Source organism: Scardinius erythrophthalmus, assembly GCF_964197995.2.
Source record: "Scardinius erythrophthalmus genome assembly, chromosome: 3".
Taxonomy (NCBI): Eukaryota; Metazoa; Chordata; class Actinopteri; order Cypriniformes; family Leuciscidae; genus Scardinius; species Scardinius erythrophthalmus.
In genome coordinates this window covers 39842550-39860760 of record NC_138223.1, presented here as the reverse complement: position 1 = coordinate 39860760, position 18211 = coordinate 39842550, and the positions used below count along the sequence as shown (strand labels likewise).

The following is an 18211-nucleotide window of genomic DNA, read 5'->3' as shown; positions in this document are numbered from 1 at the left end:
ATGCGTCTTTAATCTAGTTTTAAACTGGGACAGCGAGTCTGAGCCTCGAACAATATCAGGGAATAGAGAAAAAAAAATATTTCAGGAAAATCTTTTAGGACACAGCAACTATAATGGACAAAGGGTCATTTACAGTTACATAAAAATATGTATTTCAATATTCATTGACTATATTATTTATATTTGTTTTTTAAGAAAACAGTCTGTTAATTATTTGCATAGCATGTGTAATTGTATTATAATTTGTAATCGTTTTTCCCTCCAATTGTATACAGGAAACAAACTGTATTTTTAAATCTTTTAAATTAGTTAAAAAATGTGTTAATGACACAAAACGATAGTTGGATGTTTTCTTTAAGACAGGGGTCTCAAACTGCCGGCCCGCGGGCCATTTACGGCCCCCCCTCCCCCTCCCTCCGGCCCGCAACTGATGTAAAAAATATAACATAATCCGGCCCGCAAAACAATTAAAAATATATATATTTTTTGGTTCATGCCAATTTAAAATACCACTTCATATTAAATTGAAACAAGAACACGATTCAATAAAAAAAATAAAAAAAAATAAAAAAAAAACGTGAATGCGTAATTTAAAAAAAAAAAAACCCGCGCAAACCCGGCATATTTGATAAGAGAGCTGATTTTGGTCCTAGGAGTTTATTTGTTTGGCTGCTATAGAAACTGAAAATATGTCTCTTTCTAAACCGAAAAGGAAAGTGGATGATGAACACAGACAGTTTCAAGAAAGATGGACATTGCAGTATTTTTTTGTGGAGTTTAATGGAAATGCTACCTGTCTGATATGCAAAGAAAAAGTCGCAGTCCTAAAGGAGTATAATCTCAAGCGTCATTACACAACTAAACATGGAGAACAGTATGAGAAGTACCAGGCAGACGAGAGAGAAAAGACAGCCATGAAATTGAAGAGAGAGCTAACGTCCCAGCAAAGCCTTTTCCACAAAGCCAAAAAGGATGCTGATGCTGCAGTTGAAGCAAGTTATGTGGTGAGTGAGTTGATCGCGAAAGCAGGAAAGCCATTCACTGAAGGGCAGTTTATGAAGGATTGTATGTTAAAAGTCGCTGAGATTCTATGTCCAGAAAAGAAGGGCTTGTTCAACAATCTCTCTCTATCTGCAAACACAGTGGCCGAGCGGATTAGCGAGTTGTCGAGTGACATTTATGATCAATTGCGCGGCAAAGCTAGAGTTTTCACTGCGTACTCTTTGGCGCTCGACGAAAGCACAGACAAAACAGACATTGCGCAGCTAGCTATTTTCATCAGGGGTATTAATGAACAATTTGAAGTGACGGAGGAGTTGTTAAGTTTGTGTCCAATGCATGGCCGTACTACAGCCAACGATATATTTCAGCAGCTGTGCGACGCGATTGAGCGCGCTGGATTGCCGTGGAACAGACTGGTGGGCATTACCACTGATGGCGCCCCATCTATGACAGGCAAAAAAAACGGACTGGTAGCGCTGGTACAAAGAAAGTTAGAAGAGGAAAATGCAGATCCAGCAGTTGTTCTGCACTGCATTATACACCAACAGGCTCTGTGCAGCAAATGCCTGAAATATGAACATGTCATGTCTGTTGTCCTGAAATGTGTCAATTACATCAGGTCGAGAAGTTTACAGCACCGCCAGTTTCGGGCCTTTTTAGAAGAAATTGAGTCAACATATGGCGATGTACTTTACTTTACTGAGGTGCGCTGGCTCAGCAGGGGGAATGTCCTGAAGAGATTTTTTGACTTAAGAGCAGAGGTGAAGATATTCATGGAAGATGGCAGAATGGATGTTCCTGAATTTGATGATCCTAAATGGGTCATGGACCTTGCATTTTTAGTGGACATAACACAGGAGCTGAACATCCTTAACTTGAAGCTCCAGGGTCCTGGTCAGCTCATCACAGCAGCATATGAAAGTGTGAAAGCTTTCTCCACAAAGCTGAGATTGTGGAAAACTCAGCTTTCTGCAAAAAACCTCAGCCATTTCACTACATGCAGATCTCTTGTGGAGGAGGGCACAGCATTCAGTGGTGATGAATACGCTTCTGCTATTAACAACCTACTGGAGGAATTTGATCAGCGTTTTGCTGACTTCAAGTCACACCGTGACACTTTCCAGCTGTTCGCAGATCCCTTCTCAACTGACGTGGAGAGTGTCCCAAGTGTGTTGCAAATGGAACTTATTGACTTGCAGTGCAACAGTGAGCTAAAAACTAAATTCAGAGAGGCACAGGGAAAAGCAGACAAGACTGGACAGTTTTTGAGAGAGTTACCTCCATGCTACCCAGAGCTGTCCAAAGTGTTCAGTCGGGTAATGTGCCTTTTTGGAAGCACATACCTGTGTGAGAAATTGTTCTCAACTATGAACTTCAATAAATGCAAGTACAGGTCCAGGCTTAGTGATGCCCATCTTGAAGCTGTACTCAGGGTTTCAACTGTGACCTCCATCAGTGCAAACGTGGCTCAGTTGTGTGAGCAGAAGCGCTGCCAGGTGTCTGGCAAGAAATAGAATAGTGTGCAAATGTATTCAGGGATTGCATGAGTTCACTGCAATGTTGTTCAGTGCAAAGTTTTGACAAGTTATTTAACTAAAGTTAAGTAAGGGAAAAAAGGTTGCACTAACTGTTATATATTTAACAATATATAATATAATTTTGTTTAATATACTGATGTTTACATTTTTTGTTAAGTATGACACAAATATGTTAGTTACATAATCTGAGGTAAATGAGAGCTAACATTTCAGCAAGTGAAGTAAATTTCCAGAAAAATATTGCGCGTTCTTGTTGTGCTTGAATGTTAAAATGGCCCTCCTATAAGCTTTCGTTCACAGCAGTGGCCCCCAGCCAATTTGAGTTTGAGATCACTGCTTTAAGACGTTGTAAACTAAAGCTTGAGACTTTTGCCCTGTTGTTTTTGCCTGTCAAATTTATCTGAAAGCTCTTGTGTATGTTTGTTTGCACAAGCCGCACAGTGTAAACACCATTTTGTGGTATATATGCCACTGCAAACACGTCCTCCAAACCAGTTTTTGTCCTACATAGTCTTTTTCAGTAAATACAATTATGAAACAAAAATATTTATTTAGTCTACATCGTCATGTTCTGCTCACAAACGTCAATTTGGCTCTGTTACATGTATACCTGATCATGAAAGCAATAGCCTACTTAGGAATTAAGACTCTAAAACTGAGCTGAGGGACTACAGAGTATTATTCATGTAACATGCATGCTTTCAAAAAAGAATAAATCATTGAAATAGGACCTACCATCTGCACTGAAGTGAAGATGCCTGGTTAACGATTTGTCCAGCTTGTACCCAGCAAACACATTTACGTTGTGGCAACGTCTGTGGCACGTTGCATTTCTGCTATGGCAACGTCGCTGTCTACGTGCTCACGACATTGTAACAACGTAGAATTGTAAGACGCGACAGGGCTGTAGCAACGTTGTTGCGCGACATTCAGCAACTGAGAGACGACGTTCTGACGATTTTTTTTATTGCTAGATATCCCCTATTTAGCATTTTATGTTTTGTGGTTCATTTTTAATGATTCAGATGTTAGATAATTATATACTTTTTAAATATTGTTATCTTTATTATTTATGGGCCTAACAGTAAATTCATTATAATTAACACCTGCAAGTGTACACTTTGAAGAGTAAAAATGACATAGAAGGTTAGCAAATTCAACTTTATTAAACTGCATATCAAATTGCACTTTCAGAAGTCATACATTTGTGGAAAAAATAAAACTAAATATACAAATATACTAATTTCTTTAAAGTATAAAAATAAAAACAAAAAAAGCAAAGGCAGGTCATCACATTTAATCAACAAAACCGGGTTCTGCAAGTTACATGGCAGACAGGAGCGTAGTCAAAAGCCGGGCAATAAAGGTCGATAACCGGAGTCAGTCCAGGAAACAAACAAATCCAGAGGAGAGATGCAAGCTCAGAAACCAGTAGGCAGGAATAAAAGTCCGGGACCAGAGAAGGGGCACTGTTGGCACAGGTAAACTTGGCAGAGAACAAAGCAGATTGGAGCTTCACGTGACAGGACTATACAGGGAGTGACTAATTAAAGTGCAGTTTGTTTAAGCTTGAGACATTTATACTTGAATTTATCCTGAATACTTACTTCACATTATAATGAGAAGAGATCCAATGAACCATCCTGTAAATGTGGGGTAACTTGTCGCTGTAAAACGAAAAGTCGAATTTAGTGTCATATAAATACTAGCTGTACAGAACAATAAAGCAATATTAAAATGTATTGCTATATAAATGTATAAAGTATTCATTTATAGCAGGTCATTGTAAAATGTAATTTAGTGACTTGAATCTAACTGGCCAAGAGGCTACGTTTTGAAACAATCACATAATACTTTGCCAAATCCTTACATTAGCCCTTTTCCTAACTAGGCCTGGTGCATGCTTAAGGGTCTCTGCAATATTGGTTTCAGCATCCATACTGGTGGACCCAGGCTGTGATTTCATTATTGCCCCTAAAATGTTTAATACAAGTTAAGTTTGTAGAGATGAACAAGTATATTTCAACAAAAAAGCTATTAATCATGTAGAATTCTGTCACTTTAATGCTTGCTGATATTAAATGTAAGATAATTAAAATTACAGTAATATATGCAAATACTGTTATTTTTTTTTTTTTTTTACGTAGTAGAACTCGATAAACAGAAAGTTCCTCAAGTTTCCTCTTCCCCTTCCTTCCTTTGACACTGTAATGTGCCCACACTTCAGAAGGAGCAATTTTTCTCATCAATCGCCGCACCGTTTCCCCAAAGTTTGGTCCTCCAATTGCAGAAAGATATTTAACCTGAATTTAAATTAAATGCTCTAAGTCAAATAATATGCATATACACATTACAGATCAGCTGTATTTTGTAAAATAAAACAGATTCTTAACCGTTTTTTTTGGAACTACTCATCCACCCTCAGCTTCTCCTCAAATGAAAGAAAGTCAGATAACTGACCAATAGCTGGAAGAGGGTTCTCTGGCCCTGTATCTTCCTCTCTTGCCTGCAGTAGTCGGCGAAATAATAGCGAATGCTCTTCCTGCTTTGCGATTATTTTATCCAGCTTCATGAGGACATTTAGCTGGAAATCTGTTATATCATTTAAGTTTGTAAGAACATCTGCTGATAAGGTTGGTTTAAAATATGACACAATACTTACTGTTATTTGAAGTACAGTTTTGACCTTTTGCATTAAAGTCATCTGAAAGGAAAGCAATTTTTTTTATATGAATAAAACACAAAAATATTTACTTAAAGGAGAACTCCGGTCAATTTTAACATTGAGCTCATTTTTTGTAAATTTGGAGTGCTATCAATACAGAGAACAACGACAAAAATCGGTGTTGCCTACACCATGTTATGCTCTTTTTAAAATTTGCACCCTGTTGACTTCAATTGGGAAAGTTTTAAAAATGCTTTTAGCCTCTTAACATCCTACACCGCTTAACAGCCAGCGCACATACCTGTATTTACATTCTGTTTTCGGTCGAAGTCCATAGTAATTGATTGTCGAGTTCATGCGCATAGGTTTAGTTACCTATGATCACGCGTGTGAACTCGGCAATCGACTACTATGGCCTTCGACCGAAAACAGGATGTAAATACAGGTATGTGCGCTGGCTGAATAAACATCATTTTTATTCATATCTTTCACATCTACTGCAGTCAGATTCACCGCATTCACTCTGAAGGAATCACTCACATTGGCTGTGCACTTGTAATGACACATCAAGGATGTTAAAGGGATAGTTCACTTTGAAATTAATTTTTGATATGTTTTAGCTTACCTCAAGGGCATCCAAGATGTAGGTGTCTTTGTTTCCGCAGTAGTTTAAATTTTGATATTTTTAGGTCAAACCGTTCTTGTCTGTCAGTCATATAATGCAGGTCTATGGTCACTGTCTCAAAACACAAGCACAGAGTCCAAATTAAAACAATTCCCCATCGTCCAAATGAAACAATTCCCCATCATAAGTACACATTGATGGCCTAAGACACGAAACGAGCGGTTTGTGTGAGAAAACGAACAGTATTTATATCGTTGTTATCTCTTGAAAACTGCACACGTCCAAATGATCTGACGGCGCGGGCGGGTATAGATATATACATAGATGTCGCTTGGCTACTGCAGTTCATTGGAACGAAACCGTAGCCAAGGCGACATCTAAGTATACATCTATACCCGCCCGCGCCGTCAGATCATTTGGACGGTGTGCTGTTTTCAAGAGATAACAACGATATAAATACTGTTCGTTTTCTCACACAAACCGCTCGTTTCGTGTCTTAGGCCATCAATGTGTACTTATGATGGGGAATTGTTTCATTTGGACGATGGGGAATTGTTTTAATTTGGACTCTGTGCTTGTGTTTTGAGGCAGTGACCACAGACCTGCATTATATGACTGACAGACAAGAACGGTTTGACCTAAAAATATCAAAATTGAAACTACTGCGGAAACAAAGACACCTACATCTTGGATGCCCTTGAGGTAAGCTAAAACATATCAAAAATTAATTTCAAAGTGAACTATCCCTTTAAGAGGCTAAAAGCAGGTTTAAAACTTGCCCCATTGAAGTCAACAGGGTGCAAATTTTAAAAAGAGGATAACATGATGTAGGCAACACTGATATTTGTCGTTGTTCTCTGTACTGACAGCACTCCAAATTTACAAAAAAATTAGCTCAATGTTAAAATTGACCGGAGTTCTCCTTTAAAAGGGTACTCTGATCAAAAATGAAAACTCTCTCATCATTTACTCAGCCTCATGCTGTCCCAGATGTATATGCCTTTCCTTTTTTTCAGATGTACACAAACTAAGATTTAAAAAAAAGGAAAAAAACATCTCTGTGAGTCCATATAGTGCCAATGTACAGGACCCACAAAGGTGACACTTCAAAAACCACTCAAACTTTTACCCCAACAGTAATTCACATGACCCCAGCTGATGGATCAGTATCTTCTGAAGCAAAATGATGTGTGTAAGAGAATTATTTTAATAATGTACAACTTTTAAACGGTTTTCTAAAGTTGTTGTTTTTTTCTAAAGATTTCTGTTTGTGTACTACAAAAGAAAGAAAACATCTAGGACAGGAAGAGTAAATGATGGGATAATCTTTAATTTTTAGGTGTGGATTATCCATTTATACATTACTTACACGACTGATTTTGTCTTTCATTATCTGGGCGATGTCCATTGCCACTGACAGCCCCTGCTGCTGGACACACACACACACACACACACACACACACACACACACACACACACACACACACACACACACACACACACACACACACACACACACACACACAATTTCATTAAAGGGATAGTTCAACCAATAAATTAACTTTCTGTCAACATTTACTCATTCTCAAGTTGTTCCAAATCTGTATGAGTTTTTTTCTTCTGTTGAACACAAAAGAAGATATTCTGAAGATTGCTGATAACCAAACTGTTTTGGGTCCCCATTGACTTCTATAGTATTTCTATTCCTCAGAATATCTTCTTTTGTGTTCAACAGAAGAAAAAAACTCATACAGATTTGGAACAACTTGAGAATGAGTAAATGTTGACAGAAAGTTCATTTTTGGGTGAACTGACCCTTTAACACAGATGTGAAACCCTCAGTGCTCTGTCATAATCAAGTTGCAAAGTGTCATGCTTTTGCATTTAAAAAAGATGTAACATACTGTATTGGTGTTGATCAGCATTTGAATTATGTCCGTGACTCCACTCTTGCATTCTTGCTGCTACAAAAAAATAAATTATATATTTATATTATTTTTCTAAAATAGTGTTATGATTCTTTTTCATTAACATTTGCATATTTAAATACATTTTTAATTTGTAAAGATAATAGTTGCTTTCATACATCAAACCTAGTAATTTGCTGTAAATTTCTAAAAAAATTACTTGGTTTCATTGTTCTTGGTGGAGAGGGCAGGGTTGGTCTTTTTGCTGGTGGTATGGTGTTGATATTACCTAAAAAAACAATTTTATTGAATTTAAATCTGCCATAGTAATTCTACTCTTCAAATATCTTTTGTGTTCATCTGAAGAAAAAAACATTTGTGCAGTAGTCGGCGAAATACTAGAGAATGCTCTTCCTGCTTTGCGATTATTTTATCTAGCTTCATGAGGACATTTAACTGGAAATCTTTTTTCATTTTTAGGTGTGGATTATCCATTTATACATTACTTACACGACTGATTTTGTCTTTCATTATCTGGGCGATGTCCATTGCCACTGACAGCCCCTGCTGCTGGACACACACACACACACACACACACACACACACACACACACACACACACACACACACACACACACACACACACACACACACACACACACACACACAATTTCATTAAAGGGATAGTTCAACCAATAAATTAACTTTCTGTCAACATTTACTCATTCTCAAGTTGTTCCAAATCTGTATGAGTTTTTTTCTTCTGTTGAACACAAAAGAAGATATTCTGAAGATTGCTGATAACCAAACTGTTTTGGGTCCCCATTGACTTCTATAGTATTTCTATTCCTCAGAATATCTTCTTTTGTGTTCAACAGAAGAAAAAAACTCATACAGATTTGGAACAACTTGAGAATGAGTAAATGTTGACAGAAAGTTCATTTTTGGGTGAACTGAACCTTTAACACAGATGTGAAACCCTCAGTGCTCTGTCATAATCAAGTTGCAAAGTGTCATGCTTTTGCATTTAAAAAAGATGTAACATACTGTATTGGTGTTGATCAGCATTTGAATTATGTCCGTGACTCCACTCTTGCATTCTTGCTGCTACAAAAAAAGAAATTATATATTTATATTATTTTTCTAAAATAGTGTTATGATTCTCTTTCATTAACATTAGCATATTTAAATACATTTTTAATTTGTAAAGATAATAGTTGCTTTTATACATCAAACCTAGTAAATTGCTAAAGAAAAAAATTACTTGGTTTCATTGTTCTTGGTGGAGAGGGCAGGGTTGGTCTTTTTGCTGGTGGTATGGTGTTGATATTACCTAAAAAAACAATTTTATTGAATTTAAATCTGCCATAGTAATTACTTAATTAACTAAAAAGAAATGTGAACTCATACATACTGTCTTCAATATCTGTGATATCACTATCTGACTCTAAAAGATGTAGCGGTGGTCTCTTCAGTCTGATTGGCCTTTTCTCAGTGATGGAGGAATCGGAGAGTTCGGGACATGAGGAGGTTTGAGCTTTTCTCATGAGCTTTTGGGCTGTTATGTAGTCAACTAAATAAATAAGTTTGTTAGTTGATATGAAAATGACAACAATTTTTTTTAGAAAATACACTGCCTGGACGAAAAATAAATAAATAGCAGTTCTTTTAACCGTAAAAGATGGAGTGTGTAACTTTTCATTTCTTAAACAACAATGTCGGAAGACATATTATGGCCATATTTCAGGATGACGATGTCAAGATCAATCAGGCTCAGATAGTGAAAGAATGGCATGAAGAATCATTTTCACACATAAATTGGCACCTCTGTCCAGACATTAAATTAATTGAAATCCTTTGGTATTTGGGAGACTTTACAGAGTGCTGGGACTCTTGCATTGTCAATACAAGATCTTGACCAAAAATGTATGCACCTCTTGAATGAAATAACATAACATTTATTTCCATCAAGAGGTGCATACATTTTTGTTTTTTAAAGGGATAGTTCACTTTGATATTAATTTTTGATATGTTTTAGCTTACCTCGAGGGCATCCAAGATGTAGGTGTCTTTGTTTCCGCAGTAGTTTCAATTTTGATATTTTTAGGTCAAACCGTTCTTGTCTGTCAGTCATATAATGCAGGTCTGTGGTCACTGTCTCAAACCCCAAGCGCAGAGTCCAAATTAAAACAATTCCCCATCGTCCAAATGAAACAATTCCCCATCATAAGTACACATTGATGGCCTAAGACACGAAACGAGCGGTTTGTGTGAGAAAACGAACAATATCGTTTTTAGCTCTTGAAAACAGCACACCGTCCAAATGATCTGACGGCGTATACATGTATAGATGTATACATAGATGTCGCCCTGACTACTGCAGTTCATTGGAACGAAACCGTAGCCAAGCGACGTCTAGTGTATATATCTATGCGGGTATAGATGTATACACTAGATGTCGCCTTCTCTACTGCAGTTCATTGGAACGAAACCGTAGCCAAGGCGACATCTAAGTATACATCTATACCCGCATAGATATATACACTAGATGTCGCTTGGCTACGGTTTCGTTCCAATGAACTGCAGTAGTCAGGGCGACATCTATATATACATCTATACCCGCCCGCGCCGTCAGATCATTTGGACGGTGTGCTGTTTTCAAGAGCTAAAAACGATATAAATACTGTTCGTTTTCTCACACAAACCGCTCGTTTCGTGTCTTAGGCCATCAATGTGTACTTATGATGGGGAATTGTTTCATTTGGACGATGGGGAATTGTTTTAATTTGGACTCTGCGCTTGGGGTTTGAGACAGTGACCATAGACCTGCATTATATGACTGACAGACAAGAACGGTTTGACTTAAAAATATCAAAATTGAAACTACTGCGGAAACAAAGACACCTACATCTTGGATGCCCTCGAGGTAAGCTAAAACATATCAAAAATTAATTTCAAAGTGAACTATCCCTTTAAGAAATGAAAAGCTACACACTCCATATTTTAGGGTTAAAATAACTGTTGCCAAACATCTAACCAGATTCATTTTAAAAGTTTAAAGGAGGGCGCGATCCAAAAAGTTGAGAACCCCTGAGTTAATATATTAATAGACTAAATACAAATAGTGAGTTCTTCATTCAAAGGCACTGTAATTAAGTGTTACTGTTTAATTAGCTCATATGTAAAAAGTTAGATAATGCTTTGTTAACAACTTATTAACTGTTAATAGTTCTCAATTTAGAAAATTGGAAATGGACTATATTATGGAAAATTGGAAAATGTCATTGGTGCTTTAAACCAACCTTTGTTGGACCTTTTGCATTAGAATTAAGATGTTTGTGACTTTATTAAGCCTATCCCCCAAAGTTAAACATATCTTAATAATAATAATAATAATAATGATTAATAAAAAAATCAATAAATAGCATAATGCTATCAATATGAAATACCTAAAATTACTCAGGTGATTATGTTGTTAAATTACATCATTTAGGATTAGGGGTAGGTTTAGGGGAAAGAATATACAGTTTCTACAGTATAAAAAGTAATTGTTTTTAAAGAAAGTCCCTATAATTCATAGAAATGTGTGTCCTTGTGTTTAATGTACTTGTAAAAAAAAATTAAGGAACACTGAATATGAATGCAATTAATATCTAATAAAGGTTGGTTTAAAGCACTTAATGACATTTTCCGATTTGAGAACTCTTTATGGTTGTTAACAAAGCATAAAAAAACATTATCTAAATCTTTACATATCAGCTAAATTAAAACCTTGTTAATTACAATGACGAGAATGAAGAACTCATTGTATATTTTACACATTTTAGATACATTTTTTAATACACATTCTTTTTGGTTTTACCAACTCCAAATACCGGCAACTATAAACCCTCCATCACTATTTAAATCCAATATCTCAAATGACATGACATACCTGATGATTTAAAGACTCTACATATTTGTAGCCTGTTCCACTTTTGTTTATCTGGTAAGGTCTTTTTTTTTCAAAAGACTTTGTACATTGTTGGGTGGCCAGTAACAATAGATGTTCTGAAGGAGGGAGAGGGAGAGAGAGATGTAAGAAAATATACAATCTGCTACATGCATATAACATATGCATATAACATATACAGAACATTGTGATGTTATATCAGGTGTCTTCAATGTTGTTCAGGGCAAGGACCCCTTAGATGACAGAGACATAGAGCAGGGACCCCCGATACAAAATATGTCAAACAACTACATGTTAAAGGGTTAGTTCACCCAAAAATGAAAATTCTGTCAATTTACTCACCCTCATGTTGTTCCAACCGCGTAAGACCTTCGTTCATCTTTGGAACACAAATTAAGATATTTTTGATGAAATCTGAGTGCTGGATCACTTCTCCATAGGCTGCTAGGTGACCGACACTTGCTGGCCCAGAAAAGTTATTAAAGAGATCGTTAATATAGTACAAGTGACTACAGTGGCTCAATCTTAAGTTTATCAAGCGACGAGAATACTTTTTGTGCGCAAAAACAAGCAAAAATAACGACTTTATTCCACTATTCATTTCCTTCTCTCTGGACCTCTAGTTGGTTCACGTAGTGTTTTTGCGCAGCGCGTCCGTGTTACACGTCACCACATAGGCTCACTATTGGCTGATGCTGGTCATGTGTGTGATGCGTGATGACTTGTAACACAGACGCGCTTCGCAAAAACACTACGTGAACCAACTAGAGGCCCAGAGAGAAGGAAATGAATAGTGGAATAAAGTCGTTATTTTTGCTTGTTTTTGCGCACAAAAAGTATTCTCGTCGCTTGATATACTTGAGATTGAGCCACTGTAGTCACTTGGACTATATTAACAATGTCTTTAATAACTTTTCTGGGCCAGCAAGTGTCGGTCACCTAGCAGCCTATGGAGGAGTGATCAGCTCTCAGATTTAATCAAAAATATCTTAATTTGTGTCCCGAAGATGAAAGAAGATCTTACGCGGTTGTAACAACATGAGGATGAGTAATTACTGACAGAATTTTCATTTTTGGGTGAACTAACCCTTTAAGCATATAGATTTCTATATAGAGGGTATGCATTGATGTCACTTTCCCGCCGGGACACAACCCTTCAGCCGGACTGAGCTGCAGCATGACTGGATTTAACACGGATAAAGCAAATAATTACCCTTTTAAAGTAAAGGTTGTACTCAATTCAGTAATCCTTACAACTTACCAAAGATCCATTAATATTGACATGCAGCCAGGAATCGTGTTTCCTGACATTTATATGTGCCTGATTTCGATGCCGGATAAATTCATAAAGCAAATTTGCCTATGAATGCTAAATACAATATGGTAAATATTTAATTGATGAGTTGTCAATGCAATATATAAAAATAAAATATATCGGGTATGATTTTACCTCAAAATTCAATATATTGTCACAAAATAACTGTAAATTCACGTTCCTCTTCCTGAGTCCAGTTGTTTCTGTCAATAGGCAGTCTATAAAAATATATCTCAGATTTCTTGTCAAATCTATTTGTACAGTCAATCTCAAAGCTTTCCCGTTTTACATGTGTTTTGAGTGGCATGTGTCATGCCGGTTAGTCTTTTTACCACTCAGTGGGCGTAACCGCAGTCACTCCGGCTGATGGTGACGTCACGCGCATACCCTCTATTATTAGAAACCAACCATATTATGATAGTTATACTATGTTAAGACAATAAAATTATAAATCTAACAATATTTTCACACAGTACTGTAAGTCTATACCCCTTACCTTGTCTAATTCTTCTTTCCATGCATCAGGGATTACAGCTACACTGTGATCTGAGGTGAATTCCACAACTGAAAACATTCTGAAAGACAAGGTGCACGAGTAATCAAAAAACAAAACAAAAATAAAACTAATTAGTGGTATAATACAGCTTTTAAAAAAAAGTTACTTACACATAATTTGCACACATAATACGTGAGCAGAGATAATTTGATGTCTACTTGTCATGATTGTGAAGGACAGTCAAATAGACTACTCTTTGCTTCTGATCAATCTTGATTGCTCTTTTACTTTGACTGACTTTTTCTTTTGGGATCATTTGTAGAACAGTGTTCTTTTGGCACATGTATGCTCCTATTAGTGATGATTCACAGGGCTCCATAAAGAGGGGAGATGGTTGCAAAAAAACTCGACAAAGGTATTCATCCTCTGTTTTATCAATGACCTCGCAACATTTGCCATCTTCCAAAATAATGCAATTGTCTGGCTGCTTTGAAGAAATTACATTGCCTCTTTGAATACTTTGTGAAGTTGGGCCATCTTGGATTTCTTTGATCCTTTTCACAATCTGTACAAGAGGGCTCTTTCCTGAGCGCACCATTCTCTTCAACTTCTGCATGTAATTCTCAAACGGGAAGGCACTGCAGTCATCCAGACAGCCATAAGTCATTGCATCAGAAGCAAGATGAAGCATTGAGTGTACATTGTACACCAAGAACGATGGTCCGTACAGCTCCCTGCCCTTAGCTACAAAATACTGTAGCAACTTGTGTGCATATGATGCATGTTGGCTGACCAATGAGGGGGAGAGTAAGATGCTTATTGCAACACTGAAACTTAGGAAATGCTCATACAGGTCTTTCCGCAGAACTCCTGGTAAAACCAGCTTTCCCGTATAAACCAGGAATTGTCTAAGCTCTGTAGCCTTCCACCTTTCCAGGTCTCGCAGACTTCGTGGTTTTCTAGCAAAACATGAAGGAATGCATCCCTGAAGATCAAGAAGCCTTGCACTCACTATGTCTACCTGACCAATGGACATCATGGTTTGTCTACTTCGTCCCTTTTCTCCTCTTGTCCAAATTGTCAACAATTTCTTCATAACACCAAGACATGCCTGGTGCATATAGTCAATGGGAAATTGGCCAATCATATCAATTGGTAAATCGGTCAAAGGTGTACTTCCATTATGGTGTTCTGGTTGATTTTGAGCTCTAAATGAATTATCTGTTCTTAATTTAAACCCATCAACTTCTTGATATGTCATTCTGTTTTCCCAGCATCCTTTTTGTTCACACCTGTCACAACCATAATATGCAGAAAATTGCTTGGTTCTTTTCACCATTGCTTTGGCTAGTGCATCACATACAATACACCTCATCTTGACTCGAATTATCCTTCCATCAAATGTAAGACCACTTTCTAGTAATTGTTTAATTTCTGTAACAGCATCTTCAAGAAATGTAAGATCCAAGGGTCTATGAGATCCCAATGTCAGTGTTACAGGAAATACAATCACTGGTTCAAGATGAATGGAACACAACACAGGCCACATTGACAATGATGAACTTTTGTAGAGTGGAAGTCCATCAATATTGAAAGAAATCTCCATAGAATCAATTCTAGAAGTCACCTCAGAAGGATACCTTTTCAATGCTTTTTCAATTTCTTCAGGCAATGATAGATGAATGTACTGCATTCCAGATTTATTCTGAATATCAACTGCTCGTGCAGTATTCAAAAGTGTGCGTGCTGTAGCAGGCAATGTGTGATGTCCCTGTGAACGCAAGACTTTTAAAAGGTCATCTAAAGCACAGTGTCGGATTTGGTGTTTGTTGGCCCATGCAATGAGGTCTTCTCTCAAAGAATTTGTTCCATCATCCTCTTCAGAGAGTGAAAAATGTGTGTCATGATCTGGAGTGCTTTCATCGCTGCTGAGTGTTTCCTCTTGATTTAAGGATATATTTTCACTCTCTCTTAAAGAACAAGCTGTGCTACACTCTGAAATTGAACTTGCAGAGGATGAACACTCTTGTAAGGTATCTTGAAGTATATAATTAGTGCTAATATGGTTTTTGGCCAGATTTTGGTGACGATTAGAAAGTATATTTTTAGCTGCTCTCCAGTGTCTCATATATTCTCTCCTGCTAACTCGTCTTTTGTTTTCCATTCTTAAAGATAAGACATAATGTTGTCATTTAATTTTAATTGCATTAACATACATTTATTAGACCCATATGAGCGATTACAAGAAAAGAGTAAAAATAATTATGCATGCTTACCTCAATGTGGTTATAAATGTGAAAATAGCCTGAGTAAAAAAAAGGAAAAACAGTATTAGAATAATTGCTTAATTTACTTTAAACTTTGTTTCTAGCAAAGAATTTACCCCAAACTTGATTTACATGATTGTAATCGAAAATTAGAAATATAATATGCATTGACAAAATAGAAATCTTTTGTAACATTATGTCTTTACTGTAATATTCGATACATTTATATAAACATTTAACACCGGGAGTGACCTGACACACAGGCCCAGCACTGGCTATCGTAAACACCACAAAAAATCCTGTTGGTCTGTCTTCTGTAGTAACAGGTAATCAAAACTGTATTTTCACATAAAAGGGTTTTCTATGTGCGCGGTTACAAATTTTTTTTTGAAACAAACATCCAAAAAAGGAAAAAAAAAAACATTCAAGTGTCCAAGACTCAAGTAACGTACAGTGCTACGCGCGTCGCTGTCTGTTAAGTGCTGAAAGCTAGATCGCAAAATCCATGAATTATCAGCTAACTTAACGTTTTTATCCCTTCAGTTAGACAGAACAAATGAACGTTACATTAGAAAATGTTATAGGTTGTGTTTGAATAATTACATATCTTATTTAGCTGAGGTAGATTAAACGCAATAGCCTACTCACGTTATGTATCCTCCTTGCTCGACGAAGAATGAGAGACGGCCCACCGGTCGGTTGAAATTCATAAGGCTGATTTTCGCGCTTCAGGGCAGTGACGAGTTCATATGTCGCCCAGTGGTTGTCCAGACACCCTAGGCACAACCTTAAGCAATGGCCCTGATCGGTGGTTTAAAGTCAACATTGTGTCAACGCTGTAACAACCTTCACCACACAACGTAGTTATAGCAACCTTTTGGCCATGTTGATAAAACGTTGTTAGAAGGTTGGCTACGTTGTGCCAACGTTCTGTGTTTGCTGGGTAAGCTCGCGCTCGATCGGCCCAAAGCCGGCATCCGACCAGTGCGGAAGGTCTTCTGACTCCATAAATGAAAAGGTTTTAATGATATCTGTGCATCATTAAATGTGAGCGAATGTTTGACTATTCCTTTTAACTCTTTAATGAAAATAATGTCAAAGTCAGTTAGAATAATCAAATGTAACAATTTATTATGTATCATGCCAATTTCATAATCAATTCAAAGATAAAAGATACAAAACATCAAATGCTCTGGAATAAAGAGAAGAGATGCAAACCCAACATTAAAGTCCGTGTGAACCGGAAGTCGCAAACGAATTTTCTCCAGTGTTGTGACGTATTTCTCAGTGAAAAGGAATATTGAACAGAGGGCAGGGTTTTACTCTAGCGCTCCTCCTCTCCATCTCTCGCTCATAACAGACAAACGGTTTGAGGGGAGTGGTTAGGCGTTTCCCAACCTAAGCCGTCAAACCTACATCATCAGTGAAGGAACGGCATTCCAGACCGGAAGTAACTTTTCAGACTTTGATTAAAGATTACGACGGCAAACAATTTTTTTCTGTGTATTAACTTGCATGGATTAATTTTTCACCACAAGACTAGTAATATGTGCTAACAAAGTAAATAGGGTCAATTTTGATTTCAGTTGGACTTTAAGATACATGATACTGTGATGATTAAGGGGAAATTAAGTGATTGAAGCACACGCCCCCTTTGTCTGAACGAATGAATGGATGTGTAATTAAATCAATGCGTACAGGTGAAGGGGGAGGAGTGGAGGATTATTTATTGAGGTGTGGAGTTCTGCTCTAGAGGAGGTGGGAGAGCTCTCACTTGGGTACCCGTTTGACGGCCGCTCGCGGTAACTAGTACCAACGGCGGTGAAGATAGCCAGCCAGTGGGGGGGTAAATGTAGACAGATAGGGACTCTGCTTGGATTTAGGAGAGCTCTGGACACATGTACCCTGTTATGAAGTTAAAGGGACTGGAGGGGCCGATCCTGTCTGTTTGAGGACGGTCCCTGATTCCTGTGTGCATCTATTGGATGCGAGCCCGTCTACGTGGACCTGTCGAAAATTGAGGATTTCTGGTAGCCCGCCCCTCCTTATCGGACGTGAGCTGGACTGTTTCACTGGACATTGTAATCAACAACCCAAGGGGGGTAACACGCTTTTTTAAGAGCCTATCATGTTTTAAAATTAATAAAGATTTTTGTACGTTTCACATAACATCCAATTGTGATTGATCTCTGCTTCCCTAGCATTTTGTTCGGTTGTTACACTGGTGGCAGCGGTGGGAGTTAATCCCTTATAATAATAAAACAGCCGGACAATGCAGGGTAGCGGAGAGGGGCACCGGGATGCAGCGGTCACTCCATCTACCTCAGCAGCAGCCGTTGCTGCGCCTTCGACTCTGGCCACAGCTGCTTTATCAAACATGTCTATTGCACGCCCAGTATTTATGCCGGAGACTTTTACCGGCACGGGTCGAGAATGGTCTGACT

The 18211-nt window shown here is 37.6% G+C and overlaps 3 protein-coding genes across 6 annotated transcripts in view; 2 read left to right on the top strand and 1 right to left on the bottom strand.

The window, feature by feature from the left end:
* Positions 1-689: 689 nt before the first annotated feature.
* LOC308687893 (general transcription factor II-I repeat domain-containing protein 2-like) lies at positions 690-2516 on the top strand (the record flags this gene model as incomplete). The annotated part of the gene is made up of 1 exon (XM_081360717.1): positions 690-2516. The coding sequence occupies one exon, from the start codon at positions 690-692 to the stop codon at positions 2514-2516; it is 1827 nt and encodes a 608-aa protein (XP_081216843.1).
* A 1173-nt stretch (positions 2517-3689) lies between these two features.
* Positions 3690-10101, bottom strand: LOC308688931 (uncharacterized protein). Of its 4 annotated transcripts, XM_081362367.1 has the most exons (12): positions 9781-10101; positions 9152-9310; positions 9002-9070; positions 8785-8844; positions 8248-8307; positions 7958-8026; positions 7735-7794; positions 7200-7256; positions 5203-5244; positions 4411-4514; positions 4148-4207; positions 3690-4026 (listed from the first exon to the last, which is right to left on the bottom strand). In XM_081362367.1, exons 1-11 carry the CDS (start codon positions 9869-9871, stop codon positions 4154-4156), a joined length of 825 nt encoding a protein of 274 aa, XP_081218493.1. In that variant the 5' UTR covers positions 9872-10101; the 3' UTR covers positions 3690-4026; positions 4148-4153. The 4 variants fall into 4 exon arrangements, 3 of the variants coding, with proteins under 3 accessions (XP_081218493.1, XP_081218494.1, XP_081218495.1); XM_081362368.1 differs by lacking the exon at positions 4411-4514 and having other exon boundaries at positions 7200-7259; positions 8248-8304; positions 9781-10095; XM_081362369.1 differs by lacking the exon at positions 4411-4514 and having other exon boundaries at positions 8248-8304; positions 9781-10083.
* LOC308688930 (putative E3 ubiquitin-protein ligase HERC4) overlaps positions 6313-18211 on the top strand; it is a 35605-nt gene continuing 23706 nt past the window's right edge. Inside the window, exon 1 of the mRNA XM_081362366.1 lies at positions 6313-6532. The gene's annotated coding sequence lies outside the window, so the exon portion shown is untranslated. The remainder of the gene's footprint in view (positions 6533-18211) is intronic.

Coding starts and splice junctions, on each gene's coding strand:
- LOC308688931 (XM_081362367.1), bottom strand. CDS start 9,871: ATGACTGACAGACAAGAACGGTTTGACCTAAAAATATCAAAATTGAAA. Junction 9,071..9,151: donor TATCACAGATATTGAAGACA/GTATGTATGAGT, acceptor TTGTTTTTTTAG/GTAATATCAACACCATACCA. Junction 8,027..8,247: donor TGAAAGACAAAATCAGTCGT/GTAAGTAATGTA, acceptor TTGTTTTTTTAG/GTAATATCAACACCATACCA.